This window comes from Macrobrachium nipponense, chromosome 2, assembly GCF_015104395.2.
Source record: "Macrobrachium nipponense isolate FS-2020 chromosome 2, ASM1510439v2, whole genome shotgun sequence".
NCBI lineage: Eukaryota > Metazoa > Arthropoda > Malacostraca > Decapoda > Palaemonidae > Macrobrachium > Macrobrachium nipponense.
The window spans coordinates 39,645,612-39,672,105 of record NC_087201.1 but is presented as its reverse complement, the minus strand read 5'-3'; the positions used below and the strand labels follow the sequence as shown (position 1 = coordinate 39,672,105).

General features: G+C 37.1%; 2 protein-coding genes across 5 annotated transcripts in view; both read right to left on the bottom strand.

Moving 5' to 3' along the window:
* Positions 1-26,494, bottom strand: part of LOC135220539 (cubilin-like) — a 283,132-nt gene that overhangs the window by 3,636 nt on the left and 253,002 nt on the right. The window lies entirely within an intron of this gene.
* The window catches only part of LOC135220536 (uncharacterized), a 34,801-nt gene continuing 23,884 nt past the window's right edge, over positions 15,578-26,494 (bottom strand). For all 4 annotated transcript variants that reach the window (XM_064257720.1, XM_064257721.1, XM_064257723.1 and 1 more), the window contains 3 exons: positions 23,161-23,293; positions 19,131-19,229; positions 15,578-16,146 (listed from right to left, as the gene is read on the bottom strand). In XM_064257720.1, coding sequence (XP_064113790.1) covers positions 15,901-16,146; positions 19,131-19,229; positions 23,161-23,293 — 478 coding nt within the window. In that variant the 3' untranslated portion in view covers positions 15,578-15,900. The remainder of the gene's footprint in view (positions 16,147-19,130; positions 19,230-23,160; positions 23,294-26,494) is intronic.

The window sequence follows — 26,494 nt, the reverse complement described above, 5'->3', positions numbered from 1 at the left end:
GATGACATTTCCTCGACCTGAGTGTCTGCAGGAGTGGCTGTAGGAGTCTTCTCCGGGCCGAAGGAAGGTCCTGCAAGAAGATGTGACGTTGATGGTCCCCTTCCTTGGTCGTTGTTTTAGGAGGTTCGGCATCTTGAAGGGCGTTGTGGAGAGTACTTGGAGAAAACTGCTGGTCTCGGGAGACGGAAAACAGCTGACATGAGGGCACCGACCTGACCTTTTATACCACGCTACAGCGTTGCCATGTCATACATGGGTTGTAAAAAATCTGCGAATCAGTTTCCCTGTAGGCTACAGTGCAATTAGGAGGCCCATGCGCTTCGTGGCGGAAAGAAAACAACGACAGCGAATAATGCAGGTGACCCTAGTGCCTACCCGCAACAGTCACCGTGGTCCCACGTGCAATGCCTGGAGCTACGTCAGGTGACATTTGGTGTGACCACCACGAATTGTTTTGAACATTTCAAAACTGGAGCGGGCTACGGTGCCCTAGTGGGCTGAGCTTAGAGCCCGGACGACCAGTCACCGTACGTCTACGATTTTACGTATGTTTTACGTTACATTTACGGTTTACTGATGTAAGGTGTTGCCAACTACCAATTTCCGCTCATGCGTGGGCGTGCATGCGTTGATACGTGAATGTATGACCTTAGCATAAGAGTTGCATAGGGATGAAGGCTGAAAGTGGGCGACTGGATGTTGAATGCTGATTATCAAAAGAGGAGGGTATACTTTATGGATGAATGTTCGCCCAAAAAACAATAGAGTAACAGCAAGGAAGCAAAGGCTAACAGGATAGGAAACTACTCCACAAATTGTGTGCTTGATTTTCGTTTCAAAAGAGCAGTGACTATATCACTGTACTTGTGCAGTTTTTTTACTCTGGAAATTTCTTTCAGCTTTTTACAGTTATGCAAATATGCGTGGATTGTCAAAAGTACATTAAATGGCAGTTGTCCTTGATATGTTATGAGTAACACTTCCCTTGGTATATTTTTGCATTCTTGCACTGTTTGCATAGTCCGCTAACCTAAGTGAGATTTATCATCTATAGCGTTACTAGGGTTTGGAAAGTAGTCTTTTCAGAGAATAATACTAATGATTGTATTCATTTTAGTCACCATCGAACAAATATTAATGGTTCAAACGGTAATTTTCATATGGTGGTAATGGTGCAATGCTTTCTATCGAAAATAAAATGAGAAAAGAAGGTTCCCAATGCTACGTTTACAAAGGTGAAGAGGCTTGAAATGGAAATGGCTGGCAAATCAGTTGGTGTGCATGCAGGGAAGGGGCTGCTGGTTTTGATGTTGAAGCCTTTTTTCTCCTTCAGCTGGTCACGACGGGAGGCCTCGGAGTTTCGGACATGATCATGACGCCCCCTCAGCCTAACGGTGCCTGGGAGACAAAGGCCTGCGAATGGTGGATCAAGGTATTGTTCCTCAGTTCAGTATATATACATATACAGTAGGTATACAGGATTTTTCTCTTGTCTTTTGAATGGTTCGAGTTGCTAAGGTTAAAGGAGGAGAGAAATATCATTTTTTGTGTTTCATTCTCCATAAGAATGATTGCAATACCAAGGAATTTTTCAAGACAACACTTTTGTTTATTGTTGGAATACTTCGCATATTCACTGCAGGAATATTTGTATGGGCAACCATTCATTTTCTTTCGATGAATTTCTTATTCATAACTGTAATAACAAAAAATTCTGTCTTTGAACAATTTTATCCTTGCGATGAGAGCACCACTCAATTTTCTCGGCCAAAGGTTTGTTCAATTTCAACGAGTTTTGCCTACTATCACCAATCTGCCCATGATCATTTCCAGGCACGGCCTGGAAAGAAGGTCGAACTGGAGCTCATCCAAACCAAACTCGACCAGAACTGCGATGAGAACGAGATCCTCATCAACGAGGACGGTGACGTCACTTACCCGGCTTCCAGCACCATCAGGTACTGCCAATGGACCCAGACGAGGAAGCCGCCGCCGTGGCTCTGCTCTTCAACAAGAACAAGTTCCTCTCCACAGGGACCACAATGAGCGTCTCTTCTTCTCCAGACAACCAAAGTCGGGCTTCCGGGCGAAGTGGACCGTCGTCAGGAGCACCGGATCTTCTTCAGATCCTGATGATTCAAGTGAATCAAATAGCTCTAGTAAGTCCAAAGGGCCCGGTAAGCCTGAGAAACCCGACAAGCCTTTAAAGCCCGGAAAGCCCGGAAAGAACAGCAAGTCTCGTGAGACCCGCGAGGAAAGTTAACTGACTGCTGAGGTGGAAGTCCGGAGGTCCTGAGGATCCTTCCACAAGGGCAGTTCCTCGGTTCACCTGATTCTCTCAGCAGAGGCCTTTTTCTTCTTCTGGAAGCCGAACGTCTGCTAACAATCGTTTGTTTCAAAATGGAAAAAATCTTTGATGCACCCGCACACCTAACATGATAATGTCCTTACAGTTAAATCATTTGTTTCAAATATGCTTTATTATTACAATCCTGTTTGTATCCGGATAAGGAAAAATATATATATACTCTCTTAATTGTAAGGGCCATTAAGGTGGTCAGTCTATTCCTGTCCTATCCCAGACCAGAGAAAGGAAGATAAAAGGACCTATATATATATATATATATAAAAATATAGATAATATGCATTATATATATATATGTATATATATATATATATATATATATATATACATATGGCTAATTATTCATATATATGTATATATATATATATATATATATATATATATATGTATTATTATATATATATATATATCTATGTAATATATAATATATACGTACCTATTTATATATATACTACTACATACATATTATATATATATATATATATATCTATATATATATGTATATATAATATGCATATATAGTATATAATATATATATATATATATATTAATAAATATATGAATATATATATATATATAATAATATATAATATAATAATAATTATGCATATAACATTTCATACTACATACATACATACATACATTACAGTACATATATATATATATATATTATATATATATATATAGATATATTATATCTTACACATAAGAATATATCATCGTATGTTTTTAGTATATATGTATCTGTACATATTTTATAAAATATATATATATATATATATATATATATATATATAAATATATATATATATATATATATATATATATATACAGAGAGAAAGAGACAGACAGACAGACAGACAGACAGATAAAGAGAAAAGAGAGAGAGAGAGAGAGAGAGAGAGATGAGAGAGAGAGAGAGAGAGAGAGAGCAAGCAATCCAGGAGGATATACAATTCAAGGACGCATTTCATCTCTATTTTCTCCAGATATGAACAAACAGAAACAAACAAATGCTTAGTTACCAATACCATTACCATTCAAGTATAGAATAACGAGACTGGAGAATACAAAGCATGAACAAATAATACGTTCTTATTTACACTAAGAGAAATATTCTTGCCATTATATTAAACCACGAGATAGGTAATTCCTCTTGATTGATAGCTCCGTGATGATAATTCCGTTTGTAGATGGTCAGCTGGATTTTTTATCTTCTTCTTCAGTTGTTTTGTACCTGAAAACATTAAGTGCTACAAACACACACAACGCACACACACACACACACACACACACACACACACACACACACATATATATATATATATACGATATATATATATATATATATATATATCTATATATATATACATATATATATTCATAGTTTGCATAAGCGGGTTTTATTCTGAGGAATCCAAATAGACTGACCTTATTGAAAAATGCTTGGTGAAAACGACTATACTGACTGATGTGGCCTCCAACTATGAGCAAAAATAGAATGAACCTGCAATGAAAACCACTAAAATTACTTTTCAAGGGAGTGAATGTTAACATAATTTGTCCACATATAAGATATAATTTCTAAAAGGTTATCAGAAGACTCTTGACACTAATCGCTATTAATTACAATAGCATACCAACATAACAAATGTACCACTTAATGCAAAAAAAAAAAAGATAAATAAAAAATAAATCACTTAAGCAAGTGTAAGCTCCCACTGGAATCCCAGGAATAATATCCCAAGACTTGGCACTGGCAGAACATGTTGAGTTGCCCTGTTGAACTACAGTAGGAGGCACACAACGGGGAAAGTCTACATGGATCTGCAAAGCAGTCAACGTTGTAACAAATACTAATGACAGTAAACTTTTGTAAAATGATATATCAAAGTGATTACACAACACTCAACTTATCAATACTTCAATATTATGTAATATAATGGAATTCTGTTAGTAAAGTAGCAACCCTAATATCTGGTTTGATATTCTTACTTATCACAATTGCATGAACTCATGGGATCTCTGAAGGATGGGAATTATGGAAACAATTGGAACAGGGAATGAGTGCAAGGAACAGTGGGTGAGGGGCAACAAAACAACTTCCAACTTCATTTACCTTAGTCTGTGGATAAGATGTGTGTAGTTGCCAGAGTTGTTAGAGGAGGGACTTCGATTACTTGCAGGTCTTCAAGGAATCAAAAGGAAGGTGCTCCTCATCAAGTAGAGCCCTCAGAAACTTCAGGAGTCCAGTCTTTGGATAGCGTAGATGTAGAAGAAGCTAGATGAGTTCACCTTCACGACACAAGTAGGCTATAGTGGCGGCCCGAGTCGTTGAATGTGACATCAGTTGAGAATGGGTAGAGACTGCAGTAACTGGCTAGGGTGTAATGCAATTCAGTAAGTCTTGCCAGGCCATATGTATACCCAATTTCCGGAGACTCCAGAAACATCTTGTCAAAACTAGAATGATCTCCTTTGGCCCTTCATCTCTGCTGATGATCCTCACAGGTACCTGAAAAAGGTCACTGGATGCTGGCAGAGAAGGTGTGGAAGAAAGGATACGATGGCGGCTAGACTGGGTCGAGAGGTTTGGGTCAGTAGGCAGGAATACAGGTGGAAGTAGGCGGAGTCGCAGATACTGAAGGCTGCTACAACAATGGCGGGGGAAAGGGTCAGGTAAAAATGATTAAGGGTCAGGTGAGAAGGTGTGAATTCTAGCGAGTGAAGGGGCTACTGTTTGTTAACGACTTTTGTTAAATTAGGTCTGGGACTAAAATACAATGAGCAAAAGGCCGACAGTCCTTTAAGTGTCATTGACCCTTCTCGGGATCGGAGTACGGTTAGTAGCTGAATATGACAAGAGGATGACAAGTGATAAATCGTTTGACACGTCGTTAAAATGACAATTTGGAATATTTACCACCTACGAGCCAGTGTTTGGGAAAAAGGAAAAAGGAGGATATGTCAAAATATTTCACAGCTTCCAAAGAACAAGAGTTCGCTTTACTGTATCCTTGCCAACACCTGTAAAGGTCTCCTCGAGCTAGGCAAACATTTTTCAAGGGGTTAATTGAATTTTTATCTGTGCTCATGTTAAATCCAATGTACATACCTAGATACTTATAATTATTTACTTTTTCCAGTTTTACCATTTATGGCAACCCTTTTACTATTAACCAACTATGTCTGAAATTTGCTCTTTTCTTCATTTATCACCAAGCCAATGTGCATGCATAAATTGTGTAACTCTGCCATAGCCCTTATTAAAATGCCTTCACTAGCACACTGTATCAAAATAGCAACAACATAAACAATAATCTCAGTACCAGCGGGAAAATCATGCCTCATATAGGCCTATAGTCCCCGTTGCACTTCAGTATAGGTACAACAAGACCTACTTTCCATTTCTTAGGTAGCCTGCCAATTTTATATGAAAGATTAATTAAATCTAACAAAGGACTATCCTCCATCATGATTAAACAGTTTATAACATCATACGTTATCCCATCCGCACCAGGAGCGGCAGATTTACCCTTTTTCATACAGAACAACAATTCGTAAATGGCAAACAAAGTCTCACAATTTATAGCCTCATGTAACGCCACGAGGTGTTTTCGTATATACCGCCTGTTACCTAAGCAGGCCTGAATATTGTTTGGGAAACTACTGATACCTGCGGCTTCCTACCATTTCCTAATCAATTCGGATCACGATGAGCTACGTTTTCTTCCTTTTCTTTCTCATTTATTGACTAATTTCCATACAGACCTAATTTCTTGAGTAAAGGAAATTTATTCTAAGAAATGATCCCAATATTTACTTCTGACCTTCCTCCATAATTACCTCTGCTGTCTCGTCTGCGGCTCTGCATCGATTATCATTTGGATTCTTACTCCAGTTACTTTAAGCCTTTCGAAGTAATTTATTCCCGCCCGAAGTATTTTGTCATTTGAATATACGAACTTTTTAAATGACGTGAAGCCACTCTTAATAGGAATATTTAAAATACTATCAACGATAGTGAGCAAAATTTCATTAGAATATGTTTTCATCGTTTTGATGACCATGAACATCCATGCAATCTATGTACCCGCTCACCAACTTGATTCTTGCAAAGTTATTACATCGAAATCATGAGAAAGAAACCAAGCTTGAACATCGATTCCTCGTTTTGAAGACTATTTACCTTCCACGATAGTGTTTTAAGACAAAACCCCTCCATTTTTGCCAATTTCCTTCCTCCTTTTTCTAGCAAAAGTAACCACATTCATTCTAAGGTCTTTATCTGGCCGCTGCATGTACTCTAGTACTATATCCAAGAAGGAAGCAATACTAACAACTAAAAGCTGGATCACACATCGGCGATTCGAGGCCACATATTTACGACTGAATTACGCTCACATCATCATGTGCGCTCACACAGACACAGTCACCAAGTTAAAAGACATTCGCCAAGTGATTGCGACAACTAGGTGTCGCACACAGTTGTGTGGTCGATCCACGACAACTGACAAAAGTCTCCATGTCATGCTGATGTACCCGAGAACTCTTTCGACGTACAATAGTGTGTCTTAATGCTCTTTCGACATACGTAATGTGATTACGTCAGACGTAAGTAGCAATTTCGACGTACGCGATGTACTTGGCAACCCATCAAGTTGTTGTAGTAACCTTTCTCCTCTCTTCTTTTTAAGTAGGGCCACATCCAGCATCCCCTGCTTTGTTTCTTTTGCTTCTTGTTCCTGCTGCAATCTCATTATTCTTAATATCAAGATGGCATAGTAATGATTTACCATGGCCAGTACAAGTTCAGGATCACCATTTAAAGTGTCTAATATTACTTCCTGTTCGTCCATCTCGTGCCTCTGTCAGCAGTGCCTTGAATGGGGATGAGCGCAAACTCTCATCAACCCACTTTTATTGCAACACGCTCACGACACAGTTTATGTACGCCCCCTATGTCTGATTCCGTATAATGTATGTTGTAATTGACTTACGTCTGACGAAATTGCATTTACGTTAGTCGCTGTCCCCCAAAAAACCGTTAATAGTGGGCGTGGTCTGGATCATCGGTGACATTTGTGTACGTTCAGTTGTATTCCACATAGGAAAATGAAAAAAGGTATATCTCAGAAAATTCCCAACAGTTTCGTCCTCCAATGGACTCTTCTTGGAGCGTTTATTAAGGAAAGAGATAAAGATTACAGTGCATGCGGCCAAGAAAGGCCTAAAATGTTTTTAAACATAGAGTTACCAAAAACTAGCAGTTTGAGCTACAAACTATTCAGCAGTAAAAATAACAATAAAAACAAGAATAGCAGTTGAGCAAATGAAAAATACCAAAATATCTAACGAGGTAATACATCCATTTGAAACAGCATAAACATACAGTACATATTAACAAGCCTATACTATATGATAGTTAATGGATAACATTATCCAATTTGTACTGACGTTTCATGACATGTAAGATAAAAGGATCTAATTTATACAAACCAGGCGATAAATTAAAATTTTTTCCTTTGCTGTGAACAATGCAAGCTGTTTCTATCAAATTTCTTTCAATAAAACCTGTGCTCTTAAACAAAATCTTTGACCCGAGCCAGTCAATCGGTGCATTACATAAACTACTATGAACACATAAAGCATTGCTCGTATTATTTGTTCGTATATTATATTTATGATTTATTTTTAAAAATGCGTTTTCGAGTGTCTTCCCAGATTGTCCTATATAAAAACTACCGCACTTGCATGGGATTCTTTATATATGACTCCTTCATTGTTCTCCGGACTATTATGAATTAAAGTTTTTCCAATGGTGCTAGGATATGAAAAAGTTTGTACTAAAACCAAGTAGCTTTAGGGGGTAGACTATAGATTCTAATGTGGGATGGTATGGGAAACATATAAAATCCAGTTTTCTGTTTTTCTCCTCATATGAATAAAATGTTTTTCGTGCTAACTTTAGACTGTAATCAATATCTTCCAATTTAAAATTATTTTCAATACCAACTTGATATATAAAATTCTAGTTCCTCACTGATAAATTCCGGACTGCAGATATTAAGAGCTCTAAGAAACATTGATCTTAATGCTGAGAGTTTTACTTCTACTTTGTGTGAGGAGTAATTGCTAATAATAAGATTGTTATTAGTAGGTTTTCTGTATATTTTAAACTTGTAGCTAGAACTTACAACTGACCCTCACAAACTGTAACATCCAAAAATGAGATAACACCATTGTCTTCTTCGTCAACCGTAAAAGTTATAGAGGGGACTAAATTATTGAGGTCTCTTAAAATCTTCTGAATGTCAATAGAAGTTTTCAGTACCGCAAATACATCGTCAACTTTATCTCTTTCCTTAATAAACGCTCCAAGAAGAGGTCCATTGGAGGACGAAACTGTTGGGAATTTTCTGAGATATACCTTTTTTCATTTTCCTATGTGGAATACAACTGAATTACTATATCTTCGTGCCTAAGAAGATTACCAGTACTATTTGTGTACGTCTACGTACGTCGCAAACCTCATCTCGAAGTATGTAATGCTGTCGTAATTGTACATTGCGTGCGTCGTACTGTTGTTGTAATCAGCTGATTTTAATTTTCTTTTCCAAGGCCGGCAACAGACATAAAACTAAGCCATTACGAAAGTCGAGGGCGCTAGTCACTGATGTGTGATTCAGTCTTAAGTGGTCACATCCTTTCATTTCATTTGGCAAATCTGTCCCTTTTTCATAATTTCTGTCATAGATGGAGCTACCCTGAAACACATTATCTGTACACATGAAATCGGCATTTTCACATTCTCTGACATACATAAGATCATCACAATTAGCTCCATCTACAATTTGAACCTTTTGAATACTGACATTATTAGAACCAGTACCTACACCATTCTCTTCAGAAGCATTCTCCTCAATTCCAAGAGAAACGGCTCTACTAGTAGTATTACATACTTTTGATAGTTGATCATGCATGCTCAAGAGTATCCTTTCAAGTTCTTCTGTTTCTAAACGAAGTGTTTGAATAACAATATCATGTTTATCACAAACTAGATTACCACTAGAGGTCTCCCCCTTTTGAAGCTACGTCTCACGTAGCTGTGTTGTCACTTGATAAAAAGTAACCAGGAGGAAAACTCCAAGCCAGACCAAACTTGAAAGGGGAGTTCACCATCCCTCCAAAGGATCAAGAATCTGTTGAGCTGTAAGAAGGATCCCTCGTGTCTACTACTCGACCCGGCTGAAAAAATTACGAAGGTGATTATTGTAAAGCCTCCAAGTATATATATATAACCATACATCGAATCCTACAAGTGCCGAAAATCATGAGTGCTACAAGATGCAAAGTAAAGGAGAGGAAACCTTGAAGATTGAAGTCACCTTCAAGGGGAAAATACCGACCTATATCAACCTTGGGATTCTCGGAAACTATCGCATAGAAGCCTTCATACCAGTGTCGGAGGTTTGGTCACCAGAAGAGTGGGTGCTCAGACCACCATGTCTGCGGAATATGCAGCCTACGGCACGACACGGATGTAAGCCTTACCAAGTTGAAGGTAAAGGGCCACATTGTAGCCCGATGCCCAAACTGCAAAAATCAACACCATGCATGGTTTAAGGGATGTCCTGTAAATTGGAGAGGATATGGAAGATGAAAGGCATCCCTCCACCACCAGTAAGACCTCAAGAACGCCAGCCATCGCCGCCAAGAGGACCTCCAATCAACCCCAGATTCGACCCAAGGACGATTCTGCCACCTGCACCTCAAACATCTCAACCTTCCCCTTACCAACCTCCTCCAACCCACCACCACATTCCCGTTCCCCGACCTCCTCCAATCCTTAAAAAACACTCCTCCGACCCCTAAGGTCACTTCTTCTACCCCTAAGCGGGCCACTCACAGTCGATCTGGTCGTACGATGAGAACTGAGCGGGGAGGAGACTCCAAAGAATTGACTGGAAACTCATTTTACTGCCCGGTCTGAACAAAGTAGTCAGTCGTAGCCACACAGTTCGGACGTGGCGGAGGGAATATCCGTTAATGAACCATATATGCTCAGACTGTGCGTTGCAGCCAGTGTAACAATGAAAAAAAAAAAAAAGCCACGAACAAAATATTGGATCAATGATTGGTTGTTGAAGAAAGAAAAAAAAACAAATTTATTGCTTTTAAAGGAAACACAGGTAGCTCCCAGGGGATTGCTATGATAACGTGAAGGTGGATGAGACAACATTCAATTTTGTAGCGAGATTATAACGGGCGTGCAAAAGGACACAAGCATGACGAAATCCACAACGCCCTATGAAAGGCCAAGTGCCCATCACGCTACTTAGCGACTGACTGTTCTTATCAACATATAAAAATGAGAGTGGCCATATCGCCCAAAGCTCTTGGAAGAGTCATGCTGGAGACATGTTAAGCTATTTGGACAGCATAATAAAGATAAATATCACTCATATATACATATTTGTATCTTTGATACAAAATAAACTAGCTTTTAGAAACTCAAAATAATTGACTCTTCTACAAATATACCAAACAGTTTGTAGTGTATAAAATTAGTGTAGGAAATTATAGAAGTGAAAAGGTAATAAATCTTTGTGTAACCTGTCATTACGCTACACTATTTCGCAATCAGCACCAAGTACCTACAAGAAAATTATAAGCGTGTTAGGAAGGTTTCATTACCTCCCATTATGATTATACTATTGCATTGTCTCCAGTTCTGCTTTAAATCATACATCATTTAGGAGCTTTCTAGCATTTATTCTTATTTCGTTAAGAAATATCCTCAGTTTCTTTTCTTATTTTTCTTTTACTTTGGAATAAAACTGATTAAACGTCCTGAGCAAGGCACCTATTTTTGTTTTGTTTTGAGGGATTACGTATTGTATATTATACAATACGTATTAAACACACACACACACACACACACACACACACACACATATATATATATATATATATATATATATATATATATATATATATATATATATATTACGTAATTTGGTACTTTAAAACTTTGTCGTTACTCAGGGATCTAGAAACGCTACGTCCTTCAGTCTCCAACATCACTGTGGTGAATGAAAGTTTTATGTAATTTAATTTTGTTTACATTCATAACGTAAACTGCAATTATATACAATCTTACAAAATACAGTATGTAAAAAATCAGAAAATTATGTATATATATCATGTCTAATGATATATATAACGTCTTACGCACCACTTCCTGATTTCTTAGATGCCTCTACTTTCTTTAATTCTTCTTGTTCATCATTTCTTTCGTTGCATTAGGACACTTTTTCTTCAGTTTCTCAAATATCGATTGATATGCTGCATTTCTTTTGTGTTTGTAAGAATATTCTTTACTTTTTATATTCCACAGCCATTGCTACGACTTATAAATCTAGAAGAACCCCGTCCAGAACTCTTTCTCTACCGAAAGTCTGACATGTTGAACGATATCCTCTTCTGTGCCGTTTCTTGGTAAATGAACCTTCTAATTCATCAAGCCTCGTCGAAGACACAACTCACGGTCAAACTATCAGTTCTGAACGACTTAATTTGAAAAACCCCTATTTGACTGCCGTGTCGGACCGTGAGTTGCTCATTCAAACCTCAACTGTCAGGTTTGTCGATCCAACTTGACTACCGGCCTTGATCAGATCTGACCTGACTAAAAAACACCCCAACTCACATTCAAACTTGCTTAAACCCCGCCCATTTCGATCGGGCATGACAAATCCCATCTGACGTGATTGGCCGGCCTAAGCTAACTCCTCCAACCACTGTGAATATTTCCCCGACTCTTAAGTTCATGCCCCAATCCCCAACACCGCCAGTAGTTCCTGTTTTGCGTGTCGAAGCAGGAAGTCAGGAATCCAGACAGATGAATCGCCAGCTTGACTTAAAGATGTAGAAATTCAGACTAGGAAATTATCTGCAGTGTTTCTCGATGAATAAACGAAGATAAGTGTCGGTGATAATGAAGAATTTGAAACAAAGTCTTTCAACTAAGCTGACACAAGAACTCTTCAAAGAGGCGACTATTTACGAGATAGAACTTCCAAATCGCCTCCTGGGAAAAGATTATCGTTTTAACCGCATGTATAATTGTTAACTGCTTGGTTGGCAATTATCTTCTTTTTCTACTACTATATAACCCTCCTTTCTCCTCCGTTTTCGGCCGCCTCACGTCTAACGACAGAAATTTTTCAACTATCAGTCTAAAGTCTAAAACTTATATTTTTCCGGTTTTCCTTCATCGTTCTCTACCACTAGCGATCGCAGCTTTTTTTTTTCTTTGCTCGAGTAAATGAAAAATGGTATTTAAACTCCACAGAGTTTTCCGGCTTTCTTCATTTTTCTCCGACGATAATTATTTCAATTTTCCTTACTGGCTATCTCTGACTTGCCAGAACTCGCTGCTATTGATCTTTTTTCTTGTACTGACGGGTGCCTTAGGGCTCAAAGAGGTTTGTAACCTCGCCTGATAACCTTTCATTTCCCTTTTTTCACACATTGTATCTCATTTTCATATTCATATCTTACTATAATGGGTGTTATGTCCGCCCGTCCGTCTGTCATTCAATCACGGCCAAACGGCTGGTCCGATGGGCATGAAACTTGTCAGGGTTATAGTGGGGACACCTAAAATGGTTTATAATGGGGTTTCAAGCAACAAAAGGCACCAAAGGCGCAGGAGTGCGCGGGGCGCCTTCCCTGAAACGGTGCTGGTTCAGGCCGTAGACTTAATAACGTTACAAATTTATCATACCTAATTTTTGGGATACGTAGTAAATAATATGACTTTCGATTTTTGGTACAGGTACTAAATATGACTTACTATTGAATACTGTGGGGGTAAGACATCAATGGCACCAGAGAGAGTGAGAGGGAGAGGTAGTGAGAGAGGGAGAGTAGAGGGGGTGTTATGGAGAAGAACAAAGAGGGTAAGAAATAGAGAAGGTTGGATTTTATCAGTTGCCATTCAGAGTTACCTCGGGCAGCGCTGGGTTGGTCAGCCAGCTATCAAATAAAGGTGCATATTCATATCTCAAATTCACCTTTCACCTGCAAATATTCTAAATGACCTACGGGCTGGTCTATGCGCAAGAGCCCGTGCTGGCATAAGGCCAGCTTAATCTTCAACAACAACAACGAGGCAGTCATAGACTCATAATTAAGATCCCGATTAGAGTGGACATAACTGATATGGATCTCTGGGAGTCGTCGGTGTCTCCAAATCCACTTAAGTATTCCTTCTCATCTAAAAGTTCATTTAGGTAAATTCCTTTAGAAGATATGCATATATAAGTGTAAGGAGAATTTCATGTGGTGTCTTTTCGATGAGGGTTACGAAGAAGCGATTGCGCTAACGCCGATCTCAGTCGATTCAGGCTAAGAATAACGAATCCGCCCTTTGAATTCACAGTATGTTTGTATCATTTGTATGTTAATTAATATACAGAACTCAATGCAATGTTTCAAGTGTTTTTTAGAATATGAGTGAAGTAACCTGGATGTCGTAGCATAAAACTTAGGCTACGATTAGGTTAGTACTTTTCACTTTGTATAGGCTATGCGATCTCTTATGATTTGAAAATGTTCTAATTATTCTGAGCGAGTCAGAATAAAAATGACTAAGGATCCTTTTCCATTTTAATGACACTTATTCCAAGCACCCTGGTACCTAAATAACAGGTTTGTAAATTGCCCTGTTTCATGAATAACTGAGATTTAGTGATTAACTGAATATCAAGTGGTTTGAGATATTGTTAGCCTTCTACAGTTGGAACCTGATGACTTTAGCAACAATTATATTGTATAATGTGTCGGTATGTTGATCTTTTTACTTTCATTATTATAGTATAATAATATTTTATATTTTTTCGGTACATGTTAATTGGCGTTTAGCCACCTGGTCAGAGTTTCTTAAGGCCTTTGTTGAAATTTAATTTTTTCTTTTCAAGACACGTCACTGTAGTCTCCTCTCCCCACCTTACCCCGAAGAACCCCCACTACGACAGTTTTCGTCTTGCCCCGTGAAAGACTGGCGGGAGATCAGTTTTCTGAGCCGCTGATGGTGGTTGCCGAGGCTGCTTGCTTGATCGCCCGTTGCTGCTATTGCACACCACTGTTATTTGGATGGGATTACCTGCCCTGGTGGATTTCAGCAAACCTTACTGCTGACGCCTTCCTTTCGTATACCGGGAGGATTGACTTTTTATCCATTTTCGCCTCTGGCTCAGTATTTAGGCCAAAGGGTAATACTCGCTGTTATCGGGTAAGTTATATCATACATATTGAAGCTGTCTTCAATAGGGCTAATATACCTTACCACTGTTTTTGCTTGTCGGGCCCTAGATATTCCCAACCTGCAGAGGGATAGTTATATGTGGCGTGGAGAATTATATTTCCATCTTGAGGGGGAAAGGGTGGGAAGCAGGAGTAGGAGGATGAGGGAAAGGGGAGTGTGAGGGGGAATGGGGAGGGGAGGAGGAAGGTGAGTCAGCCAGCTTCTCCTAACACCACTTATTATTCACACATTAAGAAAACGGTGTCTCTTCTAATGTTGTGAGCATCAGGAAATTTTAAATTTGGTGGCTAATTTGGATGGCCCACTGTCACGTAAAAATTTCATTATTTTAAAATTAAACCACGAAAGTCAAAGCACCAGAATACGAGCTTTCATAAAAATAAGTTTCACTGCTGTATCTTTTGCCATTATTGCTGCACAGATATGTTAGGACCCTCACCCGCCCACCCCCCATCTGCCACATCCCCTGAGCTTAGACCTAAATTCGATATCTGGATCTCGGCACACCGCGATGGGTTTTGATGAAATTTACCACGATTAGAGATCTTTGTGGGAAACTTCTATGTCCAGAGTTTCATCTCGGTTGGTTGAATATTTCTAGAGTTATATTGGGCCATAGTCAGGGTTTTTATGTACTCCTGATGTATTTTGATAATTGCCTTATATTTTCATCTGTTAATTTGCTTTTTACCTTTTCTCTTCTAATAACTTATCTCCCCTTTCTATTATTTCCTGTTACCTCATATTACGTCTTTTAAATGAACACCAAATTCTTTCAAATGAATAATAATGATGATAATGTCCTCATAATGAAACAAGCAAAAATGTGTGCAGGTTTCCGAATAGCCTCATCATAGGTGAAATAATGAAAAACAATATGGTTTAAAAGAACTCTGTATTCCAACTGGAATAAATATTAGACCAATGAAAACATTAGAAGGAAGTAAGTGAAGTTATTCAGGTTTCGTGCAGCGACAAGATCCAAGGCAAATTTTTAACAGATATTTGTGCTTACATAATGACACTTTCAGGATGTTTAACATATGAAACCTTCAGGATGCTTAAAATGTGTAAAAAATAAAATAGAGAGCGAGAGAGAGATAAAAATGACAGTGGTTGAAATTTATTCGAGGATGGAAACCTTTAAACATCAAAGCAGCACTCTCATCACTTTGGCAAAGAAATTTCAGGACCTCTTTCACTATGCTGCAACGACAGTCCAAGTGGCAGAGAACCGCTTATTAGCTCTCCTGCTGAAGAAGAGCACGTTCATCTCATTTGCCGCAGACGTTGTTGATGGGGGAAGCGTTGTTCCACAGTACCTGTCGCTGCTGCCTGCGGGATAGGTGACGTCACCCGCTCCATTCACAATGACGCTGTTCAGTCTGCACTTTGTGGACATAACCATTGAGGTGAACTCGAGCCGAATCCGTGTGTTGATTGGAGACTTCCAAAAATGAAGAGATTTGAAAGGGTTCATAAATATCTAGACTATTTTATTTTGTATTTTATAAGAACAATCAAATGATATAATAGGCAACCTAAGGATTTTTTTCCTGGAACAGCGTTGAAGTAAAATCCATGTGTCTCTGTTGACCTAAGCAGTAAATCAGGTACTTGATTAACAGTGCAAACGTTGTAGGTGACATTTAGGTTTAAAACTTTTATAGGGCTATTAATTTCATCAAAAAAGAATTATATAGATATATATATATATATATATATATATATATATACATATTATATATATATATATATATATATATATTCAAAAGACAGAGGCAGGCGACGGCCAGTAGGACCCCATCAGAGCAAAGGTCGACCATGGAAACATTCTAAATACATCATAATTCTTAATTACCTACGTTTCGTATTAACTTTGTTACATCCTCAGGGAATCTGTTAAGTAATGAATAAAATTAGTTTAAAAATTAATCTAAAAAATAATTAAAAGTCCTCCTCCACACAACTGTACCTGATTTAACTTTTATTTATGTATTCTCATTCTGTCTTCTGCCTTCTTTCCATAAGGTTGATTAGTCTTTGGTCTTGTTTTTGTTCCTTTTTTTATTTGAATTCTGTGTTGCAATTTAAGGATTTTTAATGATTTTTAGATTAATTTTTAAAGTAATTTTATTCATTGTTTAACAGATTCCCTGAGGATGTAATAAAGCTATTACGAAACGCAGGAAATAAATAATTATGATGGACTTAGAATGTTTCCATGGTTCACTTTCGCGCTGAGATATATATATAGATATATATATATATATATATATATATATATATATATATATATATATATATAGATATTAACAAATACAAAAGGGCAACAACAGAATAACACTATAATTGTCTGCAGGTGTCTGGAGGAACCCGTTCACTCTGAGACACATGGTCTGCTTCCGCTATGGCACCATTACCTCGGTAACGATTCAAGTGATCCAATTAACGAAAAGTAAAGACATTGAGTGTGAAAATTAATGGGAAAAGAACCAAAGAGTGAAATGAAGGGTAGAAATGCATAAGATTAGCGACACACTTCAACATGACTTCATAGCAGACACAACACAGAATCACACAAAGGGGAAAGGTTGAAGCGGAGTCAGGCAGAATCAGGGCATCGGGGAGGGAGTGTGGAGATTTGCGAAGTGATGCTGAAGTCTCAGTGAAAACCCTGAAGTCCAATTTCGGGATTTAGGAAATTACCATGTTCCCATCTTAAGATAAAACTCGGCTACTGCCCGAGAATATAAGGCAGAAGATTATAGATTTTAAGGTACAAATAAAAACAGAAAAGGGAAAAATACGACCAATTCGAAATGCCCAAGAAAACTATTACTACCTATGAAGGTGAAATCTCAACGGTGCTTAAAGATATAGCTTTCAAAGAAGACTAGCTATTAATATATATTATATACACACACACACACACACACATATATATATATATATATATATAATATACATACATCACTACATACATACTTTATATATATATATAGTATATATATATATATATATATATATATATATTATAAGCCACAAAGGTAATTGATACAATGGAGTGCTGCGAGATCTTTCGACTCAGCGTCCTTAGCAGACTGACATATATGAGACCGTGAGTGCAAACGGATGGGTCGTATAAATGACAGATAGGGATTATAAAGGAAATAAGTACCTAGAATCCATCACACCTGGAGAATGAGTAACCTTCCCAAACAAAACATGGGTACAATTTAAGAGGTTTACAAAAAGATCAAGTCCAACTGCTCAGATACAGGAACAAGACAATGAAAGGATTATGGAGGGCGGAAGCTGACCATATTAAAATTTTTGGTAAATGATAAAAACCTTTTTTTCGCAAGATAAACTTATTCACAAAACATATATTAAACATACATATACAAAGAAAATATCTATAAGGCAACTAATTTGTATTTAAATCTGTGATTGTATTTTTGAGGTCATTCTTAAACATGTTACTTATACAAGGGTCTAAATGAAACAGGCTACAACTGACATTAAAATTACAATGGAAAGTAAATTGTATAATGGCAGATTCTAAAAGATTTCTTCGTGATAAGACATCTTTTGATTTTGCAGTTACTGAACTGCCGATCCAATTTATCCTGTGGTCGTTTTCATTTAAATGAATGAATATTGCACTGGATGTTTCTCCAGATTTGACAGAATATCTATGCTGTTTATTCTTACTTCTAAGCTCTAGCTAGATTGACCAAAATAGAAGTAGGGGCAGTCCATGCATGGAATTTTATATATTGTGTTGTTGTTTTTCCTTGTATGAGGAATCCTTTGAAAAACGCTATTTACCTAATATCATTTATATTCCTTTTATATGTATGTTTAATATATGATTTGTGAATAAGTTTGTCTTGGGAAAAAAGTTTTTTGTGTGCCAAATATTTGAATGTGGTCTGTTGCTGCCCTGTATAACCCTTTAATTGTCTTGTCCCTGTTTCTGAGCAGTTGGACTTGATCTTTTTGTAAACCTCTTAAATCGTACCCATGTTTCGTTTGGGAAGGTTACTCAATCTCCAGGTGTGTTGGATTCTAGGTACTTATTTCCTTTATAATCCCTATCTGTCATTTATACGATACTTTTTGTATACTCATGCTTTTATATAGTGTGTGTGTATTATATATATATATATATATATATATATATATATATATATATATATATATATATATACACATACTTAATATAAATATAGTAAAATATATTTAGACTGCAAGTGATGTTTGTAGACTGAGGGAGAGGTGAGGGAATTTTATGGTACAATTCCATTGGAAGAGGCTTATAAACGAAGAGGTTAACATGGGGGCCAGAGGAAGGAGAGTTACAAATTTCATGAATATTTGGTAGCATGGCACCAAACGTTGCCGTCACATCCGTCCGGAACTCACCCTTATCCAGAATTCACAAGCTTTCTTCATCCAGGCGTTGTTGGGGTAAAGGGGGGCGGCTATTGAACCCGAGTCGCCGACGCCTCCTGTAGTGATCAGCTGCAAACATTTCAAGGAAATTAAAACTGTCAGCAGTGATGCTTGTCAGCCCTCACAGTCCTTAAATGAGTTTGAAATAACAAAAAATCTATTTTAACTTGAGTACTTAAATAATGATCCAACCAAGAATTATTAACACTGCTTCGTTATTATAACTATTTTCTTATATCCATTTTTTAATGCATTTCGAGTGACCATTTCGCTAAATTGTTAAATGGGAAATCATGTGTCTAAGCCTTTCTATAGTATAAAACAATTGAAAATACAGTAATGAAGATGAAGCTAAGACAATATCATTCCAAATGGGAGAAGCGCAAACTGCTAGTAAGAGAGAGAGAGAGAGAGAGAGAGAGAGAGAGAGAGAGACTGGTGATTACTAAAATAAGAATCGCTACACTATCATTCATTCCCTCTGTAGTACCCGAGAGAAAAGGAGAGAGAAGTAAATCATATTCCTTGGGAGAGTAACTGAACAATTTAATAAGCAGAAACATTAAGAGCAGCAACTCATAGAGCAAAACCATCTTGACTGTGAGGTCAGAACTGAACTGTGCTTCATCAGTAACTGCCATTTCCTTTTACAGCAAGAGAGTATTTTCGGCGGAATCCGCTCACTCGAAACACCTCATCTTAGATTACAACCAGTTCCCTCAAACTGATTTATGATCTGATAAAGATGGGGCGAAGTGCTTTTATGACCGTGATGTCTATTTAGTTTTGATCGTAGAGAGAAATAATGGATATATTTACATATATTACTGGAGTACCGACCAATGTAGGTAAAATCTTGATTAAAGCAACTCAAAAGAGGTGATCTATGTCTCTGTCTCTTACATATTCCTCCTCTCTCTTTAATTCTCCATTACCGATAGAAGATAGAAAGAGAAGCGGCCAGTGTCCAATCTTTGGATAATATCTTTAGTGAACCGTCATAGACAAATACCTTTCCTCTGTCTCCATGTATACCTACGCATACCACCACGCACCAATAAAAGACGGCGGAGAAAGGTAGCAAGCATTTATACTTTTCAAGAGTCCACGAAGAGAGGCAGCATGCACGGTGATGGAGACAAATTTAATCTTAGTTTAGAACCGTATAAGCCATCTTGAAACACTAATCAGTATTGTAAAGTATTTGTATAATTTCTCCTCAGTAATAATAATAATAACGATAACAGATACGAAAATAATAACAACAACGATGTAATAATAATAGTGATAATATGTATCTACTCCATCCCGACAGGCCCGATAATGATATCTTTCCGGCCACTTCATCACCAAAGCTCGCGTAGCCTGCCTGCATCTGAACTGGATGCGCCGTCTTCTTCAGCTTTGGGCGATGACGGGGACCCGTATGAAGAATTTGTCCGTGAAATGGGTTCCTTTGACCTTCCAGGCAATCAAACTTTGAATACAGCAACTGATCCGGGTAAGTTTAAGTTAAAAAAAAAAATCCTTCATTTCACATACGCAAACACATTCTTAGACTATAATATATTCATTTTGAGGAACCAAACTTTTTTCTCTTTAGTCTTTTCCATTATTTTCCCGAGTCTCATTTATTTATCTTTCTTTCCAGATTTTCACGATGACGATGCTTGTAGGTCCTTGAGGCCAGATCATCGCAGTCCCAGAGCATCCCAGGCCAATGAATCCACCCCCTGTTGGAGGGGAAAATTTCCGGCACGATCTTTCAGTATATACACGGTTGTATACTATAATAGATTCACATCAATCGTGCATCTGATGTCTAGGCCCATCCCTTACGATGCTCTTGATTGGATGTTGATATTCTAATCACAGGGTTGGAAACTCTCATTCTCTCTCGAGAGTTCTCATAGGCAACATTTATGTTCCAACGTCTTTCAAAAACTATAAGTTTCATTACACTTCAGTATTACCTGCAGAAAAGGAGTGTTCCAGATTTCATCACTAAACATCTTTAAGCCAATGATTTAAGGATTATAATGATATAAGAATTATGTACTTCAGTAAACCAAATGTTAAAATATTTATAGTGAAATAAACATGAAACTCTTAATATGAAATATATTCTTTCATTCCCTATGTGTGATCCGCAGTGCATTCATAATTTATCTTCCTGTGTTTCGTATAGCTTAAATGTCATGGAAGACAATGCTACAAAAAATATTATATGAAAAAAAAAAAACAAGTAAACGATTAAGAATATTAATCTCTCTCTCTTATGTTTGTGTAGTCAGGTGTTGCTCACGTGATCACTCAATGACGTCATCATCATGATCAAGACCCCTCGATAGAAGTCTTATGTGCGAAAAAAGAATAGAAAGACTTCATTATTGTCATTATCATTATCACCATCTTCCTTCATGGCCTACAGTGGAAATCTCTTTATGAAAAATATCGTTACTTGGATATTGATACTTTATGGAAGAAATTTATTCATCCCATTGATTTTTCTTTTGCTACTTTCAGTCCTCCTCCTATATCCCTCTCATTATTCCCTTTTATTGTATATCTCGATTTCCTTCATAATTCTTTTATCATCATAATTCTTAAATCATTGGCTTGAGGATGTTTAGTGTTGGAATTGGGAGACACTCCTTTTCTGCAGGTAAAACGGAGCTGTAATGAAAGTTATCTTTTTTGAAAGAGGGCGGAACGTACATCCTGACTATGTGAACTCTCTCGAGAGACTTGAGTTTCCAGCCGTGTGATTGGCTTATCAACAGCCAATCAGGAGTGTCGTAATGAACGGCGCTGGGCATGAGATGCATGGGCGAAGTGAATTTATTAAGGGCCCCCATACACTGAACGACTGTCTGAACGATTATCGTTATTGACAAACACACACACTATTCAGACAGTACGAAAGATCTCCGCACCGATTTCGGTCTGAACAAAGATTTTGTCCCGAGAAGACGTGGCATCATCTCTAGAAGAGACGCGCGATAGCGTTATATCGGCAGACAAACCCATACATTAAATCGACCCTTGTATGACAGACATAAGTCACAAGCCAGCAACCTGATCGTGCAGATTCCTGCTGAGATCGTTCAGACCACGAAACTCCGCCCACTTTTGTATTCAGACAAGCCCATACACAATGTTTTTGCAAACGATACAGACATTCGTTCAGACAATCGTTCATACAATCGTTCAGTGTATGGGGGCCTTTATACTGTGTTATTGTAATGGCTTTATCAAACAATGTAAAATTTCTGTTCGGTTATATTCCGTTGCTCTTATGTATACTGATATCCAATAAAATTCATCGATATAAATATATCTTGTTTTCATTTTTTCCTCCTTTCCAAAAAAGAGAGAGAAATCAGCTGTTTTGAGCTGCTTCAATAAAGATTTTACCTACATATATTACTCGTTACTCGAGTGATATATGTAAATATAACTAATTTCTCTCTCTACGACCAAAACCAAATGGACGTCACGGTCATAATAGTACTTTGCCCCATCTGTATCAGATCAAGTTGAGGGGACTGATTGTCATCAAAGATGAGGTGTTTCGAGGAGCGGATTCCGGGGAAAATAGTCTACTAGAGAGGAAAGCTGCGTCTCATGAGCCAGTTTTCTGTCGTTTGTGACAGATGACCGCCAAAGTTTTCTTCACCTGAAGCTACACGAGCGCTTTTTAATTAAGTATGTAATCTCCATTTTCTCATTTGCCAATCTGCGTCAGTTTAGTGTAATATATTACGGTGGGTTGCTGCGCTTTCTGGCTCATGTTTGAATCCTGATGTGGATTCAAAGGTTTCCAGGTTGCTACGCAGTCAAAAAGAAATAGTGTCTCTACTGTAGTATTTAGATGCGTAACCTTCCGTTGTTGACTCACCATATTGAAACAAATATCGTATACGTGAAATTTGGCTCTACGATGCAACTAGTTGCAAGCACCGTTTTGAGTGGTCTGGGGAAACCCTCTAAAACTCACCTCATGACAGTTGCTTGTTTTGCCGACGATTGTAATGTTGAATCCGACGCCGTTTCTTCTGGCGTCGGTCACGAATTCGGCGTCGAAATTAATGGACGGAAGATTTCTCCTTCCGACCTTGAAGCGTCTCAGACTGGGGCGAAAACAAGCGTGATCAGGGTTTGGATGAATTTGAATGGCTGCATATGAAAAGTGAACTAGCCTTACAAAACAATGGTTATCAATGACAAAAATGTACAATACATTATTTATTAATCACTCATTAGAATACAAGGACTGTATTAAAAACGGATCATAATCAAATGAAAGGACTTAGTGTTTTATCTTAATAAGGTGACAACAATTCATATGGATAATACCGTCATTAAAAAAAGAAGAAGCAGAAGAAAAAAAAAGGAAATTTCGATTGAAATATAAAGACGGCTTGAGAGGATCGAGGTAAAAGACTATGACACTGGCAGTCCCAAGTATTTAGAGGAAGAAGAAGAAAAAGAAGAAGAAGAAGAAGAAGCCACTCTGACAACAAGATTGAGGAAATTCCTGTCTCATCAATCCCGACTCATCTTTTAAATATATAAAAAAATTTCCTTTTCACTTAAGAAAGCCATTCATCTGCCAGTTTAAATCGTCTGATTTTTCAATTTCTCAGAATAATGTAATGACACACAAGAGAGTTGGATTCACTTTCCGTTTGTTCGCCTGATCGGCAGTTTATCTAATGAGCCCCTCATCCTCTTTCTTCAGGTGTAAGTTGAAGATCGATCAGAAAGGCTGGGGGAACATTTCCCATTTTTCACAACGTAGTAATGATTACCGAGAAGCTTTTGAAGTTTCTTAACTACTTTACAGTGCCTATGCGTTTGACATTTAAATAGAAAACAAATTTTCAATAGGGTATTTGATTTTTTTCAAGATGTGCAATGCAATATCTCTAGAGACTTTCCTTTTCCATGTTATTAGATGCACCTGCATCAGTTCTCCTCCTGCTGACTTCTCTTCTCACTCCATGCACAAGAGTCGTGTGAAACAGAAAAGGAGACAACCCAAAAGACCACATCTCCAATTTATAGATTCCTAACACAAGCGCTGTTGTCACCGTCAAAACTTTTAATTGCTCTTCACAAATGATCATTTACCCAGCACATTCACACACAACGTTCACAAAGTCTGCCTTTCGACCCATGTTCACCAAGCATACATATCTTTACTTTCAAACTTTGCACGCAACCCTTCACAAATGTTTCACCTTTCTTTACGAGCCCCAAAGTTTTCCTCCTCAGTAACTCCCCTTCTGTCTCTCTTTCCACAGTAAAAACCTGAAAGTTCTCTTGCCGTGAAATTACTTAAGATCACGTGCCCCTAAAGTTCTTAGTCATATTCTCCCTTCTTCCTATACAATGGAATCGTGTGTGTGCACACACACACACACACACACACACACACACACACACACATATATATATATATATTATATATATATATATATATATATATATATATATATATATATATATATATATCTTATATGCTGTTGCTTTCATAATGCATATCATCCTCTCTTTCACTGTATGAACTGTTGTAAAATTGTTTGCAATATTTTCAGATTCCTTATTTAGCTTAGAGTTAGTATATTCTAATAACGTATGTTCAGATTTCACATAACATAATTTAAAAGTTAAGAATAATGTAGATTGTGAGAAGAAGGAGATTAGCATTGTCTGTTCGAAGCAGGAAAATAGCTGTCACCACTTGGGGTCGCGTGGTTCCAATTTTTTGTTGTTGTAAACATCCGATGGTCGTGTCTTGTTTTACACTTGCCTTTATTGAGAACTCACGTGATGGATTGCACCATCTTTCGTAAGCATAAAACGTTTCACATACGTCTGATGCCTTTCATTTCATATAAGTAGTTAGAGATGTTTTTATATTGAAAACTATCTAATATTACTAGTAAATTAACTCTTATTTCTCTCGATTTGCCAAAAGAGAATTTGTTGACTCGTAAGTAGCTTAAATTTTGAAGTGGAAAGTTTGGGACGTCACTCAAGGAAATGACGAAACTTAATTTCATTCAAGAAGATTCTATAATCATATCCTTTACTTTAAAAGACTGTAAAAATCGTGTAATAATAAATGTTATTTATGATTGTAATCCCACTTTCTCTCTACTTATTGCTTTGAAAGAGAATGTTTACGATGTTAACTGTCTCTCGTTCCCGAAATTCCTTCACCCCAACCATTTTAGGGCGAGGTACACTGATCTTGCCTTGCGAACATAGAAGTCATGTCATTCTAAGACTTGCTACCGAGTTGCATTGAATGCTCTCTCTCTCTTTCTCCCATATAGAGAATTTCGACTTTCACATTAACGTAAAGATTTTATACTTAGTGACTGGTCACTCGTTAATTTTAGATTTTGTATTTCTTAGATTTGTTTAATATTATTTAGTGCTTATTGTGGAATCTGAACATTGTACAAGTGTGTAACGACGCCTTTTCTTTTTTGAAATATGGTGAATTGTTTATGGTGAAATTTTGGAGCTAGCTGCAGCAGAAACATAATGGGTACCAAGGTAATGTGTTATTACAATTTTAAAGTTGCAACTTTAATACATATTTACAGTGGTTGGGTGAAACTATTTAATTTTTTACACATTGCAAATTTTTATGTTCTGTGTTTTTTTTTCTTTTGAAGTGATTTTTTTGTGCATTTGTCCATTTTTCTTATTGAAGTGTGTTTTTTATATATATTCTGTGTGGTTACTGCTTTCTTTTTGCAATTTTGGTATTTTCTACATTTTCCTGTTTTCATTACATTCACAATTTAATTAATTGTTTTCATTAATTAATCGTTGCATATTTAATTGAATTTAACACTTGTGGATTAATTTGCTTTAAATTAGAATTCTGTTTAAGTTTAGTGTTGTTTAGTACTTGCGAATTAATTTCCAAATTTTAGTTACACTTGAATTTCGATTGAATTAATTAATTTTCTTGATTTTTGTGATAACTAAATTTTGATTTAATTTTACTTAATAATTAATTCAAGAATTAATTAAACTTTGTGTTGTTTTCAATTAACAGTAAATTTCCCTGAGAATGTGAATTTCACTTATAAATTTTGAGTTTGATAATAAATATTTTGTATTAAAAATTGTTATAAGTTTTCTTTTTCACCAGTATATTTAGTTTGGTTTAGGTAGAAACATAGAGTGGTAATTGAACTGTTTTCCTTCAATTTAATTGAAGTGAGTTAGAACAAGGGAAGTACTTAGACTTTTAAAATCAGGGAAATACTTAGACTTTTAAAGTTGCTGATAGTGTGATACCCTTT